At 51.4% G+C, this 19195-nt stretch overlaps 9 protein-coding genes across 9 annotated transcripts; 6 read left to right on the top strand and 3 right to left on the bottom strand.

Annotated features, from left to right (window-relative positions):
* Positions 1-32: 32 nt before the first annotated feature.
* BJX68DRAFT_276280 (uncharacterized protein) lies at positions 33-1543 on the top strand (the record flags this gene model as incomplete). The annotated part of the gene is made up of 2 exons (XM_071048059.1): positions 33-613; positions 648-1543. The coding sequence occupies exons 1-2, from the start codon at positions 97-99 to the stop codon at positions 1541-1543; spliced, it is 1413 nt and encodes a 470-aa protein (XP_070898466.1). The 5' UTR covers positions 33-96.
* Positions 1544-1588: 45 nt separating this feature from the next.
* On the bottom strand, positions 1589-2204 carry BJX68DRAFT_276277 (uncharacterized protein; the record flags this gene model as incomplete). Its single annotated transcript, XM_071048058.1, has 1 exon — positions 1589-2204. Exon 1 carries the CDS (start codon positions 2069-2071, stop codon positions 1589-1591), a length of 483 nt encoding a protein of 160 aa, XP_070898465.1. The 5' UTR covers positions 2072-2204.
* A 1190-nt stretch (positions 2205-3394) lies between these two features.
* BJX68DRAFT_238656 (uncharacterized protein) lies at positions 3395-4502 on the top strand. Its single transcript, XM_071040401.1, has one exon. It carries the CDS (start codon positions 3427-3429, stop codon positions 3886-3888), a length of 462 nt encoding a protein of 153 aa, XP_070898464.1. The 5' UTR covers positions 3395-3426; the 3' UTR covers positions 3889-4502.
* A 3094-nt stretch (positions 4503-7596) lies between these two features.
* BJX68DRAFT_255799 (uncharacterized protein) lies at positions 7597-8546 on the bottom strand (the record flags this gene model as incomplete). Its single annotated transcript, XM_071043101.1, has 2 exons — positions 7597-8025; positions 8115-8546. 2 exons carry the CDS (start codon positions 8544-8546, stop codon positions 7597-7599), a joined length of 861 nt encoding a protein of 286 aa, XP_070898463.1.
* Positions 8547-8934: 388 nt separating this feature from the next.
* Positions 8935-10019, top strand: BJX68DRAFT_238654 (sterol desaturase family protein). The gene is made up of 2 exons (XM_071040400.1): positions 8935-9635; positions 9685-10019. The coding sequence occupies exons 1-2, from the start codon at positions 8951-8953 to the stop codon at positions 9804-9806; spliced, it is 807 nt and encodes a 268-aa protein (XP_070898462.1). The 5' UTR covers positions 8935-8950; the 3' UTR covers positions 9807-10019.
* Positions 10020-10691: 672 nt separating this feature from the next.
* Positions 10692-11852, top strand: BJX68DRAFT_238653 (SDR family oxidoreductase). The gene is made up of 2 exons (XM_071040399.1): positions 10692-11188; positions 11249-11852. Exons 1-2 carry the CDS (start codon positions 10711-10713, stop codon positions 11635-11637), a joined length of 867 nt encoding a protein of 288 aa, XP_070898461.1. The 5' UTR covers positions 10692-10710; the 3' UTR covers positions 11638-11852.
* A 1095-nt stretch (positions 11853-12947) lies between these two features.
* Positions 12948-13905, top strand: BJX68DRAFT_276273 (pectate lyase; the record flags this gene model as incomplete). The annotated part of the gene is made up of 3 exons (XM_071048057.1): positions 12948-13388; positions 13442-13782; positions 13840-13905. Exons 1-3 carry the CDS (start codon positions 13025-13027, stop codon positions 13903-13905), a joined length of 771 nt encoding a protein of 256 aa, XP_070898460.1. The 5' UTR covers positions 12948-13024.
* A 446-nt stretch (positions 13906-14351) lies between these two features.
* BJX68DRAFT_255796 (cyclophilin-like domain-containing protein) lies at positions 14352-15011 on the top strand (the record flags this gene model as incomplete). The annotated part of the gene is made up of 4 exons (XM_071043100.1): positions 14352-14388; positions 14440-14609; positions 14666-14797; positions 14862-15011. 4 exons carry the CDS (start codon positions 14352-14354, stop codon positions 15009-15011), a joined length of 489 nt encoding a protein of 162 aa, XP_070898459.1.
* Positions 15012-15966: 955 nt separating this feature from the next.
* On the bottom strand, positions 15967-16995 carry BJX68DRAFT_267625 (uncharacterized protein; the record flags this gene model as incomplete). Its single annotated transcript, XM_071045862.1, has 4 exons — positions 15967-16161; positions 16217-16351; positions 16523-16722; positions 16833-16995. 4 exons carry the CDS (start codon positions 16993-16995, stop codon positions 15967-15969), a joined length of 693 nt encoding a protein of 230 aa, XP_070898458.1.
* Positions 16996-19195: the final 2200 nt, after the last annotated feature.

Genomic DNA, 19195 nt, shown 5'->3' with positions numbered 1-19195 from the left:
ATCTTTGACGGTGCCCCATTCTCCCACTTTTTTTATGTTTGTCGCAGAGGATTCCTTCGTGCAAGTTGACAACTACACTTGAATAACGCAGGATCCATGCCTGAGCATCAGGTTTATCATATGCATCCCCTCGGATGGGAGGATGATCCCGAAGAGGAGAGATTCAAGGTAACGACGCTCGACTACTTGTCAGTACAGGCCTACAACAACTACGCGTTGTTCTTCCGTCTCGCCGACGAGGACAAGCGCAATGCGGCCGAGGTACTAAAAGCAGGCCTCGAACGAACCTTAAGCCAGGTACGACACCTCTGTGGTACCATCGAGAAGGACACTGCGGGCGGCCACTCGTTCTGCAAGAAACGTGACAGTACTGTCCAATTCATCGTGCAGTGGCTCGAGTCAGGGGAGTACCCGTCACTCGACGAGATTGAGCAGTCGCACTTTTCCGCTGTCAAGCTGGGCGATCTCAACATATGGAGTGTGCCACCGATGACATATGGCGAGAAGCCCGAGGCAAATCCAGATCACAGCCCCGTGGTTGCCGCCTACAAGGCAAACTTTGTCCGCGGGGGTCTCGTCTTCATTATGCACCACCACCACTACTCCAACGATGGTGATGGGCTGGGCTGGGCTTACCCATCAGCTAGCGGAGAACTGCTATGCGATTGTGAACAAAACGCCATTACCAGACTGGGACCCGAAAAATCTCGATCGCTCACGCGTGACGAAACCCGAACCCCCAGAGGAAGCCAACGTCGGCGGGCCCCCAGCACCCAAGCGCCATCCGGAGCAGAGAACCGGCATATCCCTACTCTTCCATCTCCCTAAGAGCAAAGCCGCGGAGCTGAAAGCTCTGGCCACGCCAGGAGACGGGACAAGGATTTCAACCTACGACGCCTTCTCAGCGTTTATCTTCCGCCATCTCACGCGGGTCCGCGCACCGGTCTTTAAACCTGCCATAAACAGCCCGCTCTTCTGGGCCGAGGCGGCCGACATGCGGAGACGATTCCACAGTCCAAAAGTGCCGCCACGACTGCAGGGGAATACCATGTCGGCAGCACTAAGTACGACCGCGCCAGTCACGCCACCGACCGTCGCACAGGTTATATCCGACTGGCCTTTCTGGAGACTCGCTGCGTGCATTCGCGCCCTTACCAACAGCGTCACACAAGAGAATTTGGATGCAATGCTAGATATGGTCGCCATGGTGCGGGATAAATCGACCTTGAACATCCGCATTGATGCGCAGCCGCCCATGTCGATTCTCCAGACGGACCATCGGGATGCGAACATCACCGGCGCCGACTTTGGGTTTGGGTCTCCGATTACCTATCGCCATCTACTGGACAGGGTAACCAATGGTGTTATTGTGATATATCCACCGCGCATGAACACGGGGAATCCTGACGAGGGGTGCGAATGCGCGATTTTCTACGAGGAGGATCTGGCGCGGACGCTCATTGACGATCCGGAGTGGAATGAGTACTTTGAGTATAGAGGTGTAGATGCGATTGACGCTGCTTCATCCGGTTCCTCATGGTAGATATGAATAGCACACACACTCAGACATAGAGCATATCAAACATGATTACACTACTTCCTTCTCCGCACCCTCCAGCTGGCTAACCTTCCAAAACCCTCTGAACATCTTCAAACTCTCCATGAGCCACTCCCCTTCAACCCTCCTCCACGTCTCATGATAATGGCCACCCCCCGTGCCCTTCCACCAGCCCGTAACCCCAGGACTCGCCGCATGATAAACAACACCCCACACCGCACGAATCTCATCCTCCGAGACCCGGGTTAGCTCGCCGGGTCCAACGATATGGATCGTCTGCTGCGTCTCAAACGCGGTGCGGAAGAACGCGACGAATTCGTCGCGGGAGCTGAATTCGTATCGCACCCCGATTTCCGTTGCGACTTCGCCGTCTGGGTTGGTGAATGTGGCTGCCAGAGTGGGGAGCGTCAGCGAGGCGAAGCCGTCCCAGTCGTGTGTGTCGGCGAATCGGCAGTATTGGGATTTTTTGAGACGGAGGCTTTCGGCGAGGTCGTAGGGGAGGATGGAGGTCATTTTGTTGGTGATCTAACGCCGGTTGTTTTGGGTTAGGACTATTGTGGTCTACAAAGTAATCGCGGGAATGAGTTGAGCGAGAATATCTGAAAGGGAATTGAGAGCTGTGCGGGGTTGTTCCCTTTATATGAAGGATCTGGGTGCGAGGTATGCATTGGGCCATGGGATCTACGTCCGTTAGTTAATTTAGCATAAGCTGTAGCGTGCTTGGCAGACAAAGTCCCTTACACGTGGGTTGCAATAATTATCTCTGTTTATACTCTGCAATGACCATGTTGGATAATATGCATTCTTCTAGCAATAGCCTCCTTCCTAGAAATACCTACAACTTGTACATCTTTTGTTTCTCTTATAGTGTGATTGGTCGTTAGATCTCCACCCCGTATACCTAAGTAACAAGCACACTCTGAATCTGACATGTGGAGAAAATATGATTAGGACAAGAGCAGCCGAAGCAAAACGGTGAACAGGAATCTGGACGACAGGCTGAGGAAGTTAGTGGATGAAGGGCAATATTCAAGGGTCACTCTATGCGCTACCATTGCTGGCTAAGGTGTACAACCTGTGGTACAGGTGATTCAAGCCGTGTAGTCAAATGACAGTCAACGTTAAACACTGCGAGTATGTTCAAGTTTGCGCTGCTGACAGCCGCGGCAGCAGGTCCAAATAAAACCAACTGGATACGACTACTCCTGCTCACGAAGAAGGTGTTTCATGACGATCTGAGGTTTCTCTAGGGACGGAATTGACGGCACACGTTGCCCTTTCCAAACCAACCTGATTGATCAGATGCGAGCCCCTCGAAATGAACCCGATGCAGGTTCAAAATCGCCGCTATATCCATCACCAGAAGCATCAGCCTTATATATGCAGGTGTGTCCGAGTTCTCTTCTCAGTGGAGGACGGCGAGTGTAGTACAGAAGGTGCCAGCTACACGTGGTACAAAGGCCAGAATACTGTCAAGGAAGCCGCGAAGGACCTCTTGTCGCTCCTAAACTCTTCGACCTAATCAAGAACCGTTCTTATCGGCATTAATACAGTTACGAAGATGCTCCAGATCAATCATTCTTCTTGTGTTCAGTGGACTTCCTCTTTCGATCCCTTGGGCAATGTGTTGGAACGAGGCGCAGCATCACCAGGTAGCCAATCATTATTTTACGATTCTCGTGACCGAAGTCAGGTGAGCCCAAAAGACGAGCCTTCCCATGATTGGCTTGTTGACCTAGGTTTATGCAGCGGTGAGGCTGGAGGAAAACGCCTTCAGGCGAGGTCAGCGCGGGGTTTCCTCTTTCCTCTTTGCTCTCTCCTCATTCTCTCTCGACCAGCAGATACGTGAATCCAGAATCCGATAATCGATGGATCCGCTCACAGCTGTCAGTCTTGCCGGAACGATCCTCCAGTTCATCGACTTTTCCTCCAAGCTTGTTGCGGGAACCTACGAGATCTACCGATCAGCCAGCGGAACGACCGCTGAGAACGAGGATATCGCTACAGTCATCGCCGATTTGAAAGAGGTTACGGTGGAGTTGGATGTGGACATAACGGGGAGAGGCAAGCATGAGAAAGCGCTGAAGGCGCTCGCGACGAAATGCGCAGAACTGTCGGGTCAGTTGCTGGCCGTGCTGGAAAAGCTAAAGACACCAGACAAGCATTCGGCGTGGAAGAGTATGGGGGTAAAATGGTCCAGCATGCGAAAGAGCGACGAAATACAAAGGATTGAGAGGAGGCTAGGAGAGTATCGGGCGGAAATACTCGTGAGATTAACGTTCCTGCTTAGGTCGGTCGAATTTTCAGATGCGAGAAAGAGAAGCGACTGACGCGGTTGGTTTGGCAGTGATCAGCAATCATCGACCAGGGCGCAGCTAGACCGGATACAGAACGATGCCAAACGGCTCTCTACCGAAAGTGCGATCAGGCTGTCGAACATCCGGGACGATATGTTGAAAGCCGTGGAACACCTGGCGACGCACCCGCCCACAGCCCCGGAAAAGGGCCAGACTGGAAGGGTGCGTGATGCACCCCACACAGTGCAGCCCCAGCTCGAGCTGCAGGGGGTGAAGGCCTACATCGATAGCCTAATGTCGCTTGTGGCAACAATACCCCTGGAGAACCGCATCTTGGATAATATTTACTTTACGTCGATGCACGATCGAGAAGACACTATACACGATGCTGACGTGGGCACATTGGGATGGCTGTTCCTAGATGAGCAACTTACGCTGAACGACGATGAAAATGACAAAGGCACGTACGACGATAAGCAGCGCAAAAAGTCATTTAAAGAAGAGCAAGAGAGAAGGGCCGCTGCCCGCTGCTCGTTTCTAGCCTGGCTCCGCACGGACAACGGGATATATCACATTTCCGGCAAGGCAGGATCAGGAAAGTCTACCCTGATGAAATATCTTTGCAACCACGACAGGACGAATGCGGAGCTGATGAGGTGGGCTGGTGATAAGAAACTGGCCTTCGCTCGATTCTTCTTTTGGAAGGCCGGAGCTGATCTCCAAAAGTCGCTCCAGGGGCTCTACCGATCTTTGCTATTTGAAGTCCTAAGGCAATGTCCGGAACTCATACCCATAGTGTTTCCGTCTCAGTGGGAGAGACTGCAAGCTTCTAGTCAATGCGTAGCGGACAAAACATTATTCCGCCATCATCACATTCTGGATGCCTTCAAAATCCTCATTCGGCACACCACCTTCCCCAACCACCGGTTCTGCTTCTTTATCGACGGCTTGGATGAGTATGACGGTGATACCGTGGATCACACAACGCTGGCAACGAACCTTCGATCTTGGGCCCTTGGAGAGGATATTAAGATTTGCGTCAGCTCGAGGCCACATCTTGAGTTCCATCAAGTGTTTTCACGCTCATCTGATCGGCGTATCCATCTTCACGAGCTCACAAAACATGATATCTATCTCTATAGCTGCCACATGATCCAACAAGCCATGGGTTCGATGGGTATCCATGACAATTACTTATCTCTGATTAACAGGGTCGTCGACAGATCAGATGGCGTATTCCTATGGGCCTGGCTTGTCGTGCGCCTTTTGATGACAGGGATAGTGCGTCAAGACCCTATAAAAACCCTTCTTAGTACGCTGGACACGACTCCTAAACAACTCAACGATCTGTACACAGGGCTCCTGGATTCTCTACAGCAGCATGATCGAAAAAGGGCCGCCCAGATGCTCATTCTCGTGGCATGCAACACACACGAGCACCCATTCAGCAGTCTAGCCTTTTACTGGTTGGATCATCTTGAAAATCCTGGTTTCCCGGCTAGCGGCAAGATCTTACCCTTCAACAGAAAGGCACTTAGAGCTGCACAAGACACTACTGACCGCCAGGTGAGGAGTGTTGCCAAGGGCTTCTTGGAATCGTTTCCCTTCCAAGACGTCAATCACCATGTCAAATCCTCTCTGGGCCCTGCGGGCTTGTTGGGATATCGATTTTTCCATCGAACCGCCCGCGACTTTGTTTTGAATCACCCCAAATTGGGAGAAATTGTGGATACAAAAGCAATCTCCAGCGTAGAAACCGCGCATCGACTTCGACTAGCGGAGCTTATGAGCCTAGACTACCAGCTTCGGTACCAGCTCTGCAAGTATATCAGCAGTACCATCGGAGAATATTTCGGGAAAGGACTTCCCGTCATACTACTGGAAAAATATCATCGTGTCTTTGAGGAGACTGCCAGAAATGTTCATGTTTCCACACAACTTAGCCATAATCACCTTCGGGCGAGCATTGAGACAGTTAACCGACACCACCTTCTGAAATCATCTTTCCCTCATCTATTCGTTGCTTATGGCTGCAGACATTACGCGATGCAGCTGGTGGAGAATGATAAGAGGCTGCTTGAAGGGACTTCGGAGTTGAGCTTGCTAGTGACCGCTGCTCTACACGGCGATGCGATATTGGTCAAGTCTCTTCTAAAAGCAGGCGCCCCTCTTGACTCTCAAATCTTGGTCACTTGCAATTATGTGGAGAGTCACGACTCTGGGAATTCTGTTTCCTGCCCAGTTTGGATGGTGATTTTGACCTACATCACCTTTAATATAGGCGGTCGCTATATTCAGGAATTTACCCATTGGGAAAATTATTTCGAGGTTCTAGAAGCTGTATTGCGACACAAATCTATTCCCGACTGTGTCATCATCATATCGCCCAACGATCTCTTTCCGTCATCACAAAGATACTTCCTCTCGCTACGCCAGATGATCTCTGAAGTGGCACCGGACAACAGGGACATATTACTCTCCCTGTTGGAACAGCGGTCAGGCACTCGACAAGCGATACGAAAGCACCTGCGTGCTGTACTAACTCGCTCGTCCACAAAAGGGGACGGTGGACCTGTGCTTGATGGCCGCGTTCCCATTAAGCCAAGCGACTGTCCTGATAAGAGGTGGAATCCGCTCGAGAACGCTGAGGTGGTTTGTGGCGAGTGGAGACTTCCCGCTGGGTTCTGTATCGCGGTATACTAAAGGGTTCCCGGCGAGATGCGAAGTCAACAAAGTAAACGCTTTCTTTTACCATGTTGGAACCTCTTGACAAGGGAGCCTTGTATGTGGGCGACCCATCAAAGGGACGATCTGCGACAACCAAGGTCCAATGCTATTGATGCCGAATTACGTGACTAGCCTCGGGCCATGCTTTCGATTTGCAAGCTACTACGTCTTTCGTTGCACCCTTTCTAGGACTCCTAGACTTTGATTTATATGTGCATATGAGCTGGGTGCTGTTAGAGTGGTAGAATGCAAATGGAAGTTGAAGTTCGTTTGGAGGAAGGAGATTTTCGAAAGCTTCCGTGGTCTCATGGACGTCAAGGACTGCATATGGGCGCGTTGCCCAAACGGCACGCCGAGTTCTACGTAGGGGTTGTATGTAGAGGCAATGGAAGATTCAACGTTATCCACGGACCGAGGTGCGAGACGACTATAATGACCTATGCGTGGGTGTGCAAACTGTCTCCTCCGGAGCGCCTGTGCTCTCAACTCCAAGCAGGTGCAAGCCAACTTGGGTCATACGGCGCACCCATTTCCCGTGGGTCAAATGGCCAGCGTTCTCGAGTGTAGTTTAGTTGAGCTGTCTATCCGTTGGTCAGCGGCCATGAGGTTTTCCCCGTCCGCGTTTACTATGTGTGTAGGATATGAAGTCTGCTCATCATATTCAAGATAAGACCAAATGGCCGGTGGGTCTCGCGTAGACATAACAGTGCCTCGCATATAGTCTTTGTCATGGCTATGGGCTTGTATGACGTAAAAGGTGCCTCCTGCCTCTTCTGGGCGCAATGCATGTTATTCAAGTGACCTTTCTATCGACTTTGACTAACTAGGGCTGCCCACGTGCGTTCCCGTGAGGCCGTCCTCCTTGGAGAATTTCAAACATTGTATGTCAAGATTACTGCGGATACTATGGTTCTCGGAACCATTGATACATCAATCCAATACATACAAAGTGTCAAATGGCAACTTCGCCGGATTCCGGAGTGAAGCAGCTAGCCCCTCCCCTTCATATCACCATCATTCTAGCGAGTCACTGTCCGAAAGGATTTCATCGCCATATCTGTATAGAGAATCCGAATCATAATACCAATCATGGTCCGAACTTTCATAATCATCCTCTAAAGGGTGGTATTCATATGCAGCGACAATCTCCCGGATGAGCTTATCGTTACCCGAAGGAGGCCGACGACGGATCCCCATACCGCACGGCACCACCTCGTACGTAAAAGCAACCACGCCGAGGTCAGTCATCACCTGATGGAACTGTTTACTTATACGCCGGTCATGCGCATAAAGCTTGATTGGCGCCTCGGTCGACCCGTACACGCGTTTTGTATGCCGCCTGCCGGATGGCCCACCGTGGCTGAAGAGCAAATACTCAAAAAGCTTCTCCATGCGGAGACCCACGGGCCCGGATTCAGAGTTTTGTTCGGATTTTGTATACGCCTGTATCGCATGCATCAGCCTCGAGGACCCGTTGAGAACCAAACGGATTAGGTTGCGCGGTGGGGGGGGGCTTCTGCAACTTCACTTACTGGAGCACTAGACCGTTTGACCCTATTGCCGACCCTTGTGTGACGGACATGGAAAACCCCGATATGCGAGAGGGGAGGCTGCTGGACTAGCATTCTGCGCCAGCTCGCGTCGCGTCGGCCAAAGATAGCCATGGCCTCGGAATCTTTGGCCATGGGAAGTTGGGGAATGGAGAACCTTTCGTCACACTTGTACTTTGCGGGGAAGATGCTAGGGAACGCCTCCGCCAATAGTGGGTTAAGAGTTTTCTCTCCCGCTGCCCATTCGGACTCCTGGATTGGCATGAAGAAAAGGGCCCGTTGGAGGAATCGCGACGTTCGTATCAGATTCTTCCAGGCGTGGCAGACTCGCTGGCCGAATGTCAGGAGCGTGCGCATGTCCACTTGGAGGAGGATCATCTCGAGTATTTCTGGGGTGTGTAGTGCCCTGCGCATTGCTTCCCTAGGTTGACCTGGGCTGTTCTCGGGAGTTTCTAGCGTATGCACAGCTCTGCGCGTTGCTGCCCTGGGAGGGTCTTGGCTATCCTTGGATTGTAGCCCTAGTACGGGACCCATATTGTAAGTCGTGGTGCGGACTGGGAAGAGTTTCCGCATGGAATGGGGGACAGACTGCAATGGGCAAGGCTCTGCCAGGGTAGGAGTCATGTGACTGGATTCAAGAGCTAGCGGCGCAGGTTCAGCTGTGCACATTCAGTGGCGTTCCATTTGGGGCATTGTTTGGCGACTGGCGTATATTGGTTGTATTAAGTCGGGTGTACCCCGCAGTGTCTTTTAAAGTGGGCTGATCGCCCACTTTTTTTCCTCTGTTGGTTTATCTGTGTAACAGAATCTGAATCAGTATGTTTCCTTCCCTTTGGATTTCCGTCGTTAATCGATGGTCACCCTTCGTGATCGAAGTAGGAGGTAGTGTTCTGCTACAACTCCTCCTGTTACTCTTCTATTTTGGTAAATCGTTTATGTTTCAGTCAAAAGATAGACCAGCGCTCTTGCGCTGTCTTCCTCTTTGTTTGTTTAATATACTCCTTGCGGGAGTATCCCATGGGCTTTTTCTTTATTTTCTTTCCCGTGTTCGGGGAGATTCTTTTTGGAGTATGTCGTTGAGTGAGGTGTCGGGTCAGCTTCCTACGTGGAAGCAACTACTGAGTGGATTTGTTCGAGGGACTATCTATTTCGATATTGTCTTTTACTGTTTGCATTGGGTCCTTCATCAAGGAGTGTTTTATCGGAAGATCCATTCCGTTCACCATCGGTTCGTGGAGAGTGTGTCTTTGGCGGCATATTACAGCCATCCTGTGGAGTTTGTGCTTGTCAATTTTGGAAGTGCAGTGTTGCTTTCCTGGTTTATGAGGGCGCATGTGGTGTCGCAGTTTCTTATGGGTGCTCTCTCCCAGACAATTGCTCTTTATATTCATGAACAAGGCGAGATTGGTTGGCTCCTTGTGTCGCATGATATGCATCACTTGAAGCCTTGGTCGAACCTCGGGTCGATTGGGTTGATGGATAGTCTCTTTGGTACGCTTGAGAGTGAGTTTTCGTTCTTTTTGTAGTCTTGCTGCTTACTTATACATCATAGGAGTTGCCCCCAAATCTAATTCTGATGAGTCTGGTTGGGGGGTCCCTTGCGCAGCAAAGGGGGGCGAAGCCCTTTTACAACGTGGTGAGGGTGCGGCACCGAAGTCTATGATAACCAAATAGGGCGTTTTTGATTCCTCTGTGATATCTTCTTTTTCGATGAAGCTGTGATATATGTGAAGGGTGTTTGCTAGTCAGGTGTTGCGACAGATGATTTGCACTGGACCCCATGGGAGTGCACGGGAGTGTTGTCTCACCTTTGTGCGCCGTGATTATCTGCATTTTTTTTTTTATGAAGTTCAAACTAACTAGTAAGGATGTTTCCTTCTAAGGAGGTCTTTCAATAAGACGATGGTTCTGGTCTCTGGAAATTGGTTTTAGCTATTACTGTTATACACTCCGAGAAAAATATATACTGGCAAAGAGTGCCTATTCCGACAGCTGCTGTTCAACCATTTCTCGGAACATGACAATTGAGTTATAGCTAATAGATTCTGGACGACCACCACGACTACTATAGGTAATCATATTGCCTGTTTTGCGATATCGGATTGAAAGAAACCATTCTCCATTCGAGGCAAAATCTGGATCTTCTGTGGGATGAGTACTATCACTACCTTTGTTTAGCCAGCAAAAGTGAACATGTTAAAAACAGCAAGAAAGGAGCCCGGCTGTCTCCAGTGCCTTGTTTAGTTAATGAAAGACTCGAAGCTATACTATGCAGTGTAGCTCGGTAGGGATCTAATCTGGGGGTTCGTGCCTCATGACTAGTAGAGCTCTGCCTGTATAAGCGAGTAGGCCAATTATAGTTACCAATATCTAGTCCCACAGCCTATCTAGGACGAGCGTCTGTTGTAGGCAGACAGAGTTGCGTTGTTGCGGCGAATCATAGGGCTGTCATCCGGGGATACCTAAAGTCCGCTAGAGCGGTGGAGCGAGCCTAACTCCGAATCGGGATAGCAACATAAAAGCAGAGCCCCGTGTCGATTTAATCCATTCGCTCGTGATCATCAGCATTGCATTCATCATGGCAACTGAAAAGCTCACCTGGCTCATCACCGGCTGCTCCTCAGGCTTTGGCCTCTCCCTCGCCCGCGCCGTGTTAGCTGGCGGACACAAGGTCATCGCGACCTCGCGCAACCCGTCGCGGACTCCCGTCCTCGTCGCGGAGATCGAATCAAAGGGTGGAAAATGGGTCCAGCTCGATGTGAATAGCTCCTACAGCGGAACAGTTATTGACGAGCTGGAACGCGGCGGCGACCGTATCGATGTCCTGGTCAACAACGCCGGGTACTGTGTGTATGCTCCCATCGAAACGGCCACCGAGGCGGAGGTTAAGGCGCAGATGGAGACCATGTTCTTCGGTCCGCTGCGTCTTATTCAAACTGTACTGCCGTATATGCGTCAGCGGAAGTCCGGCGTCATCGTCAACATGAGCAGTGGTGCTTCGCTTGATGGGATCAACACTATGGGTGTGTATGCGGGCGCGAAGGCTGGATTGGACGGTAAGTTTCCATCGATACCAGACCATTTGGTGACACGGCTAATTGAGTACGATGCAACAGCTCTCACCAAGATCCTCGCAAAAGAAGTCGCCCCATTCAACATCCGTACCTTGACCGTCGTTCTCGGAACCTTCAACACCAACATGCCCAACTCGATCGTTCTTGGCGAGACTCCACTCCCAGAGGACTATAGGGGGACGTTCACGGAACAGGTCCAGGAACTACTGGTTGGTGGGAAGATCAAGCCGAACGGCGACAAGGATAAGGCCATGAAGGCCGTCTTTGAGGTTGTTGCTGGCGTGGGTGTCGGGGAGGGACATCAGTCTGAGAAGTTGCTCCCCCTTGGAAGTGATATGAGTCCGAGGCTCAAGGGGGTTCAAGAATATATTGGGCAGGCGCTGGATGTGTTTGGGTCTGTGACGAATAGGGTTGATGTTGACGAAAAGTAGATTTAGGAATGGGAACACTGACTAGGGGGTGGACTGGAACGAGTAATTTGCGTTTTCATTGACTGGAGCAACCGGAATCAGCCCTCAGTGGTGTGTCAATGCTGGTGCGCATCGCCGTACCGTCTGTCTAATTGAATATGCGACCAGGTAACAAACAAGAAAGTCTGTCCCAAGCAGCATGAAAATGCGAGTTAGGAACGGACTTTGTACCGCACACAATGTACGCTGGACGTTCTTTCCCTGACACGCAGAGAAAAAGTAAAAAAAAGTTGAGCTGATTGGGAAAATTCTCATACTCAAGGAGGTCGGAGCTTGACTTCGAGTGAGAATTGTCAAGGGGTTAGGGCACTGGCAAACTAACCGAGCACAACCCCCGAGTCCCGACCCTAAGCAGAGTGAAGGCGGTGACGACGTATTCCAGTCCCCTAATAAAGATGGAACCATGGCCGACTATTCGCTGCCTCGATGGAGCCTGTTTGAGGTTAATGGAGTGGACTGAGTGGAGGCCTCGTTTTGCGGCACCGGATCCACTCGGTTTCGTTGAGTTCCCACCCTCTAGCAACAGGTTTCGTATCACTTGCCTTTTTCGCCGTGCTAAATAGTGGAGTAGAGAAGTCGTTTATATGGACGGGAAAACTGTCTCGACGATTCGGAAAATATTCTGTTGTCTCGGGAGTATGTACGGCGATCGCCGTGTCAAACGAAGAAATACGGTGGTAGATCGGCCCTATTGGAAGTATCGACACAGGAACCTTGAGATGCGCTGAGACTTCTTCACAAACTCTACCAAGAGAACCAGCACTCGGAATCCGGAATAAGTCCGCAAGGTATTATCAGTCTGAAACAGCGTGCGTCGGCAATTCTCTGGCTAAGGTACTGAACGTGTGCGCGGCAGGGGTCTAAGAGTGGGAATGAGAAGCCCATGTTCCAACAGAATCTGGCCTGCCAAGAGGAGCGGGCGTCTGAGCCTGACTCGAACCTCTCGGATGCCACCGGATGCGCCGGATGCAACACGACATAGGCTTTCGGACTTTATCGCTATTGAGGCTTGCGTGGAGAAACGAAGCGTTCTCAAGCTTCCCCGCCAAGAGATCGACAGGGGACTCGGTGTCAGGTTGAGGGCACCGCCACAAATCCACGAATCATACGAGACCCGGACTGTGCATGGCTTTGAGGGGGTTATTTCAGGGGCGGCTGACTCGTGCCAAGTATGGTAAGCCACTTTGAGCTTGATTCAGGATACAAGGAAGGGGAGAGGTATAAAGAGGGCCTCGGAGCCCAGCATTCATCCGATTCTCAGCTCAGACTCAATCGACTGGTTCGACACACATCCTCCATTTCCACTTCTGTTTACTTCTCTACATTCCATCCTCGTCGCTCTGTCGCAATGTTCATCAAAAACAGCCTCATCCTCTCCCTCGCCACCAGCGCGCTGGCCGCGCACGGCGCCCGTTCCCACGCCAACAAAATGACAAAGCGGTACACCTTCCCCCTCCCCGAGTCCCAGGGCAGCGTCACCCTCGACGAGACCTACGAGGTCTCTGGCGAGACCTTTGACGGAGGCATGAAGACCTATGGCCGTGGCGTTTCCTGCACAGGTCAATCCGAGGGCGGCGACTCCGACGCAGTCTTTATTGTCAAGGATGGTGGCACCCTCAAGAACGTCATCATCGGCTCTGACCAGATCGAGGGTGTTCACTGTGAGGGCTCGTGTACGATCGAGAATGTTTGGTGGGAGGCTGTCTGCGAGGGTATGTATCTCCTTCTCGATACGGGAGTAGGGCATGGCTGATTATGTGCACAGACGCCCTCTCTCTCAAAAAGGGCGACGGCCCCTTCAATGTCATTGGCGGCGGTGCCCAAGGCGCCGAGGACAAGGTCATCCAGCACAACGGTGGCGGCACCGTGACTGTCTCCGACTTTACCGTCTACGACTTTGGCAAGCTGTACCGCTCCTGCGGAAACTGCGACTCCATGTACGAGCGCCACATTGTCATCGAGGGCGTTACCGCCGTCGACGGCAAGTACCTGGTCGGTATCAACAGCAACTACGGCGACACTGCCACCATTGACAGCGCTACTTGCGCTACGGATGTCAAGACTATCTGTGCGGAGTATAAGGGGACGGATGACAATGATGAGGAGGTGAGTATTTCTGGCCTGTTTGTGGTGATGTGGATGCTAATATTTCTGGTGTTGCAGCCCGAGGAGATTGGCGATGGTCCCAGCGACTACTGCATCTACTCCGACCCCCTTCCCGAGTGCTAGACTTGTCCCGGCTTTTGGTGGCGGAGGAATGTCTTTCTATACGGTGTAAATAAAGTACCACATACAGAATGTACACATTGAAGGCGTTGAGAACGGTAATCGGATCGATTGCTATTTTGGTAGATTAGTCGGAAAGGCCAGACCCACCAATGTAAGTAATAAAACCTATTATTATAAAAATAGTGATGATCATTGCAAAGTGCATGGGCAGTTTGTCTTTGTAAAGAAAATGCATCGGGTGTAACTCTACTGAACTCTATCAGCGATACATTGTTCCTCGACCCGCAATATGACCTCATTGCATACTCTCCACTGCGTCACCACCTTGACGCTGAGCTAAACCAGGCCTCTCTTAACTATCGGGTCGCGCGTTTCCGAGAAGACCAACTGTCCCTCTTCACTTTTGCTCCCCTTCCACCGCTCCCCGTTTATCTCCGAATACCAAAATGGCGAACGTCTTCTTTGACATAACGATCAAGGGCGGTAAGTTTGTTGATTTCCCCGTTGCTCCATCCCCTTGCTCACATTGTGCAGCGCCCGCGGGCCGTATCGTGTTTAAGCTCTACGACGAGACTGTCCCCAAAACCGCGCGCAACTTCCGCGAGCTCGCTACCGGCCAGAATGGCTTTGGGTACAAGGGATCTGGCTTCCACCGCATTATCCCCGAGTTCATGCTTCAAGGCGGCGATTTTACCAACCATGATGTAAGTCAAAAAACTACTCGCAGTGGGGATAGCAGATTCTTATCACCGGCATCTAGGGAACCGGCGGGAAATCCATCTACGGTAAGAAATTCGCCGACGAAAACTTCCATTATAAGCACAATAAGGCTTTCCTTCTATCCATGGCTAATGCCGGGAAGAACACTAATGGCTCTCAATTTTTCGTCACCGTGAGTATACCACTTCCCTTGTCTAACCCTGCTCTGACGGCAGCAAGCTGACGCAAACGTTCAGACTGTCAAGACCCCCTGGCTTGATGGCAAGCACGTGGTTTTTGGCGAGGTACTCGAAGGACAAGAGCTTGTTAAGACGATTGAGGGGCTGGGTTCTCAATCTGGGACCCCCTCAGCTGAAGTGGTTATTGCAGACTCTGGAGTTGTCTAGCGCACTCAAGCTTGTCATGGAGGGAAGATCATCGTGTAACACTGGAAGGCTTTCTGGTAGTCTAGGAGCGCAAAATGCCAATGTCAAATTGATTAGTCTTCCGATGTAATTACCATGTAGGGCAGCGGGTCTCGTCCTGAATCTGAACGATGGGTGCGCATAATATGCGCTGATTCCTCTTTGTGGTATGTATGACTTAGGCATTTAGTAAAGCAATCACACCGCAGTACTGTTGGCAGCAGTCTAACAGTCGGAAACCTTGACGGATGCACTCAACCGAGTGAAAGAACTCTAACTCTATCTGGAGTCAATACTGACAGGTTATCTTTAAAAACGGCTGATGCTTATCATCCCTGCGCTGGCTAACCAAGTATCAGCATGTTGGAACTTTCAGGACAGTAAATGCCCCGCCTTCACAATCACTGGCTGTTCCTACCGCGACGTTTGTGACCCCAAGTCCGCAGGTGTCCAGTCACAGAAGCGCCGACAAGCGAAGTTGACCCTTACTGGAATCCTTTTACCCTTAATTTCCGGTACATCGTCCGTCGCAGCGGTAAAGACCTCCTACACATCGTACCTGCCACCTCACACCAATTCCATGGCTTCAACCACACCATCCGCCCTGGTCTTGAACTACACGAGCTTGGTATTGCCACTAGAATCAAGCCTCAAGATCTCGAAGGACACCGCGGACGCCATTGGTAGCCGGGCCAGGCACAACTGGATACTACCGAAAATTGCGTTTGTCCCGAGGTTCGCAGGGGCTAGATACTGGTCGTGATATAGTACTGGAGTGAACGCCGTCTGCGTGTATGTACCCTTATCATTGGCTCCCCATATCCATCGGCAGGCGAAACCAGAGCCCAGTACTGAAGGACTACTGTAAGAGTATGAATTTGCTCCCGTGTGGCTGATCTATCGATTGGATGAGCAACACTGCGCCCATGATAGGTGATCAAAGCTTGTTCTCCGTCCTATGCCGAATAACATGCTTTGGAAGCGAATAGTACTTCTTGTACCCCTCCAAACTCTCCAGACTAACAACAGACCACCCGATAGCCGAGTCCATTCCGTTAAGGATCCACTTCACGTTGATCTCGCATCTCTTGCCCTTGGCCGTGTACGGGAGTGCCACGACCTTGAAGATGTCCTTGGGGGTGTCGCGCGGAGTACCGCTTTTGGATAGCCTTCTTGATGCGGCTCACGAGTGTGTGCGACAGTCTTGGACCCGATCTCATCATAGCGAATAGAAGCACCGCCTCATCTTCGTTGAACTCGCGCTGCTGTCCCATACATAGCGAGTCTTCGATTTCGCGGACTGCGTCAACGACCGCACAGCTCTCCAATGATCAGAATCGCACGCCGGAGGGATCCAGCACACCGTCTCTATTGTAGGTCGTAAGTATTCTCCTCGCGAACCTGTTACCCAGTAACCTGTATATACTTACAATCCTCCCAACATCCTGATCCCCCCGCTATCTTTTTCAACTTGCACAAAGTCGCCCTGACACCACACGCGCGGTCCGGGTTCGTGCGGTGTATGATGACGGGTACTTCTCGTCACCACCAGCTCCGTAGAATGACAATGGCTGACTAGGAAATGGCAATGTCCATAGGAGCTCGCCGAACTCTCTATCCCGAACGCGAGATGGGTCCGACGAAATGGGGTCGTATACCTCGATTGCCATCCCCAAGCACTTGGCCAGGATTTCTGCGGGGTAAAGGGGGATTAGCGGCATACCGCCAACGACGATCATAAACGTTACGACGAAGGTCATAGTAAAATTGGTACTCGCGCGAGGAAAGAGGAAGAAGACTCACGGCTACCGCAGAGATCCGTGCCCCCGCTCACGGAGATGAGGTGGGTCGTCGGCGGGAACGCTCTTTCGTTGAGCCAGGTGTACATGTCTGAGAGGAGGGTGGCACCCGTAGAAATAACGACTCGGAGGCTGTTAGGTCGACGGTGCTTTGTAAACGCTTCCATGAGAAAACGGGTTGGATTGGATGGCCTGTTGAACTTGCAGACATGTCGGGCACGATGATCCTGCAATTTCAGCTCCGCCAGGAAGCGAGGGGGTGTGCCAAAGACGGTAACTCTAGACGATGCAAGGTTCAGAGAAGGTCAAGTAACAAGGGAAGCTGCACTTACCTAACTTGCTCCCGAGCTTTACCAGGACGTCAGGCTGTGGGTGAAAGGGTGACCCATGATAGAGAAGCATCGACACTTTACCCGAGAGGTTGATGAGGTTCAGTACCCACATCAGCCAGGAAGTCTGGAATAGGAACAAGTGGTTAGTCGATGGAGTTTGCTGGTCTTGATTAATCATGCGCCTTCATGGAATCTCACTGTGGTATACTGGAATAACACATCGCCCGGCCGCATGTTGTTTTGTAGGTGGGAGTCGACTTGGACTTTGAGCGCTGCTTCCCGTGGACTGGGTCCATCCGGTTAGCCTGACGTCGACCAAGATCATATCGAACCAAGCCGGGAGGTACTGCGCCAAGCTGATCTGCCAGATAAGACGGCGCACGTACACTGCCAGAAGAGAACAAGATAAACGCGGGATGATCAAAGGGCAGGCAGTCGATTGAAAAGTGGCTCGCCCAAGCCCTTCCTTGCCCAGAAAGTCGGTCCAAGCAATGCCCTTGTAAATGTTTGACAACAAACTCGAATCCTGAATCGTCGGAAGAACAATAATATGGGGTAAACCAGTATCCATCTTAGCAATCTCACTGGGCCATTCCGCTATCCGCCCGTCTAGCGAAATACACTTCCCTCCATAGGTATACCAGTTATCCGCCAAGGCAACCTTCGGCCTGACCTTGCCAACCCGATGAACGACCGCCTTGGTACCCTGATCGGGGGATGCAGATGACCAGATGGCGCCGATGGATAGCGTCAGCAGACATAGGACGATCACGTCGACCGGGATTGATATTACCGCAGCAACGTGGTACCTAATTCGGACTCTGCTGTTGACAAGGGCGCTGCGTGCGGAGGCTGTGCGCTGCCGGAGCCCTTTCCAATATACTTTCTATAGTGGGTGTTCCCGTGCGAAGTAGATGGCGATTTCATCATACGGTCCGTGGCCTGGCCCAGAATGAGTTCAGCGAGATTGAATGTTTCGAAGGGGAAGAAAGGGATTGGGCGAACAGGGGGAACTGACCCTATATTGCGTGAGCTTTTGGTCCAAATTCATAATTCTTGGACCCTGAAGGGAGATCCCTCGAAGGCGTCTCCGGCGAAGACTGCAGCACCGCGGTGCCCAGACCCGATTTCAAGAAAGGCGCAGGCAGATTCCCAGAACGTGGCGGCTGTCTCTGGATCAACCGACCACCGGCGGTAGACGTCGTCGTATGTCTTCAATGCAAGCCCAGTCTTTGCATTGAAAAGGTCCGTAGACTTGGAGAGGGTTGTCTCATGGATTAGTACGGAAAGCCATACTGCCGTGTTACTCGCTGTTGTCCGTTTCTCCATCTCTTCAGCTTGCACAAAAAGCTCGTCCATCAATCCATAAATACGTTTGGTCATGGCTCTGTCGTCCTTGTTGACCTTAAATGTGTGTATTTTGTTTCACAGCCTTTCGGCTGGGTTTGTGAAATTTGGGATATACCAAGTATGCTTTGCAGATCTTCTTCGATACGCGAGTTCCGGCGTCACTGCCTCGGCGCTTAGCAACGAGGTTTCTGTCTTGCTATAACTTTGCGATCAGTCTCTGCACGATAGGTGGCTAGTGAGGTTGAGTAGACATCTTACCGATAAATCCTATCTTCCCAGTCACAGAGCCACCAGGGTCGATGACGCCGGCGACCGGGTCGGGGTGTTACCATTGCCGCACAGTTTCCATCGCTGGAGCGAGTCGTGGGTAAACCTCGAGTAGTTGTAGTTCATCCGTAGCTCGTACGACTGGTGTTCCGCCTCTGGACATGGATGGCCGGTCTGAATCCTCGAGTATCTGCTATGGGGAAAGTTGAAATTGGGACTCCAGCGGCCTCTCTCTAGCTTTCTCCGTGTTAGTCGTACTAGCTGTCATGTCTCCTGTATCAGTCCCAATCCAAAGGGGACAGTATCTAGTAACTTCGTCCTTTGTTCTCTCAATTCCGCTCGGGATCGCCAATTCTGTGTGAATGCCTTCCTAGACTGTGACGAATCCGACAATGTCGGTGCCGTTGAAGTCGACCGT

The sequence above is a fragment of the Aspergillus pseudodeflectus genome (assembly GCF_044049435.1).
Source record: "Aspergillus pseudodeflectus strain CBS 756.74 chromosome Unknown BJX68scaffold_25, whole genome shotgun sequence".
Classification (NCBI taxonomy): domain Eukaryota; kingdom Fungi; phylum Ascomycota; class Eurotiomycetes; order Eurotiales; family Aspergillaceae; genus Aspergillus; species Aspergillus pseudodeflectus.
This window is presented reverse-complemented; position numbering and strand designations above follow the sequence as displayed.

Excerpts from the sequence above, each read along its gene's own strand:
- BJX68DRAFT_238656 (XM_071040401.1), top strand. The coding sequence starts at position 3,427 with ATGGATCCGCTCACAGCTGTCAGTCTTGCCGGAACGATCCTCCAGTTC.
- BJX68DRAFT_238653 (XM_071040399.1), top strand. The coding sequence starts at position 10,711 with ATGGCAACTGAAAAGCTCACCTGGCTCATCACCGGCTGCTCCTCAGGC. Across the intron at positions 11,189-11,248 it reads CGCGAAGGCTGGATTGGACG|CTCTCACCAAGATCCTCGCA; the intron begins GTAAGTTTCCAT and ends ACGATGCAACAG.
- BJX68DRAFT_238654 (XM_071040400.1), top strand. The coding sequence starts at position 8,951 with ATGTTTCCTTCCCTTTGGATTTCCGTCGTTAATCGATGGTCACCCTTC. Across the intron at positions 9,636-9,684 it reads TCTCTTTGGTACGCTTGAGA|GAGTTGCCCCCAAATCTAAT; the intron begins GTGAGTTTTCGT and ends TATACATCATAG.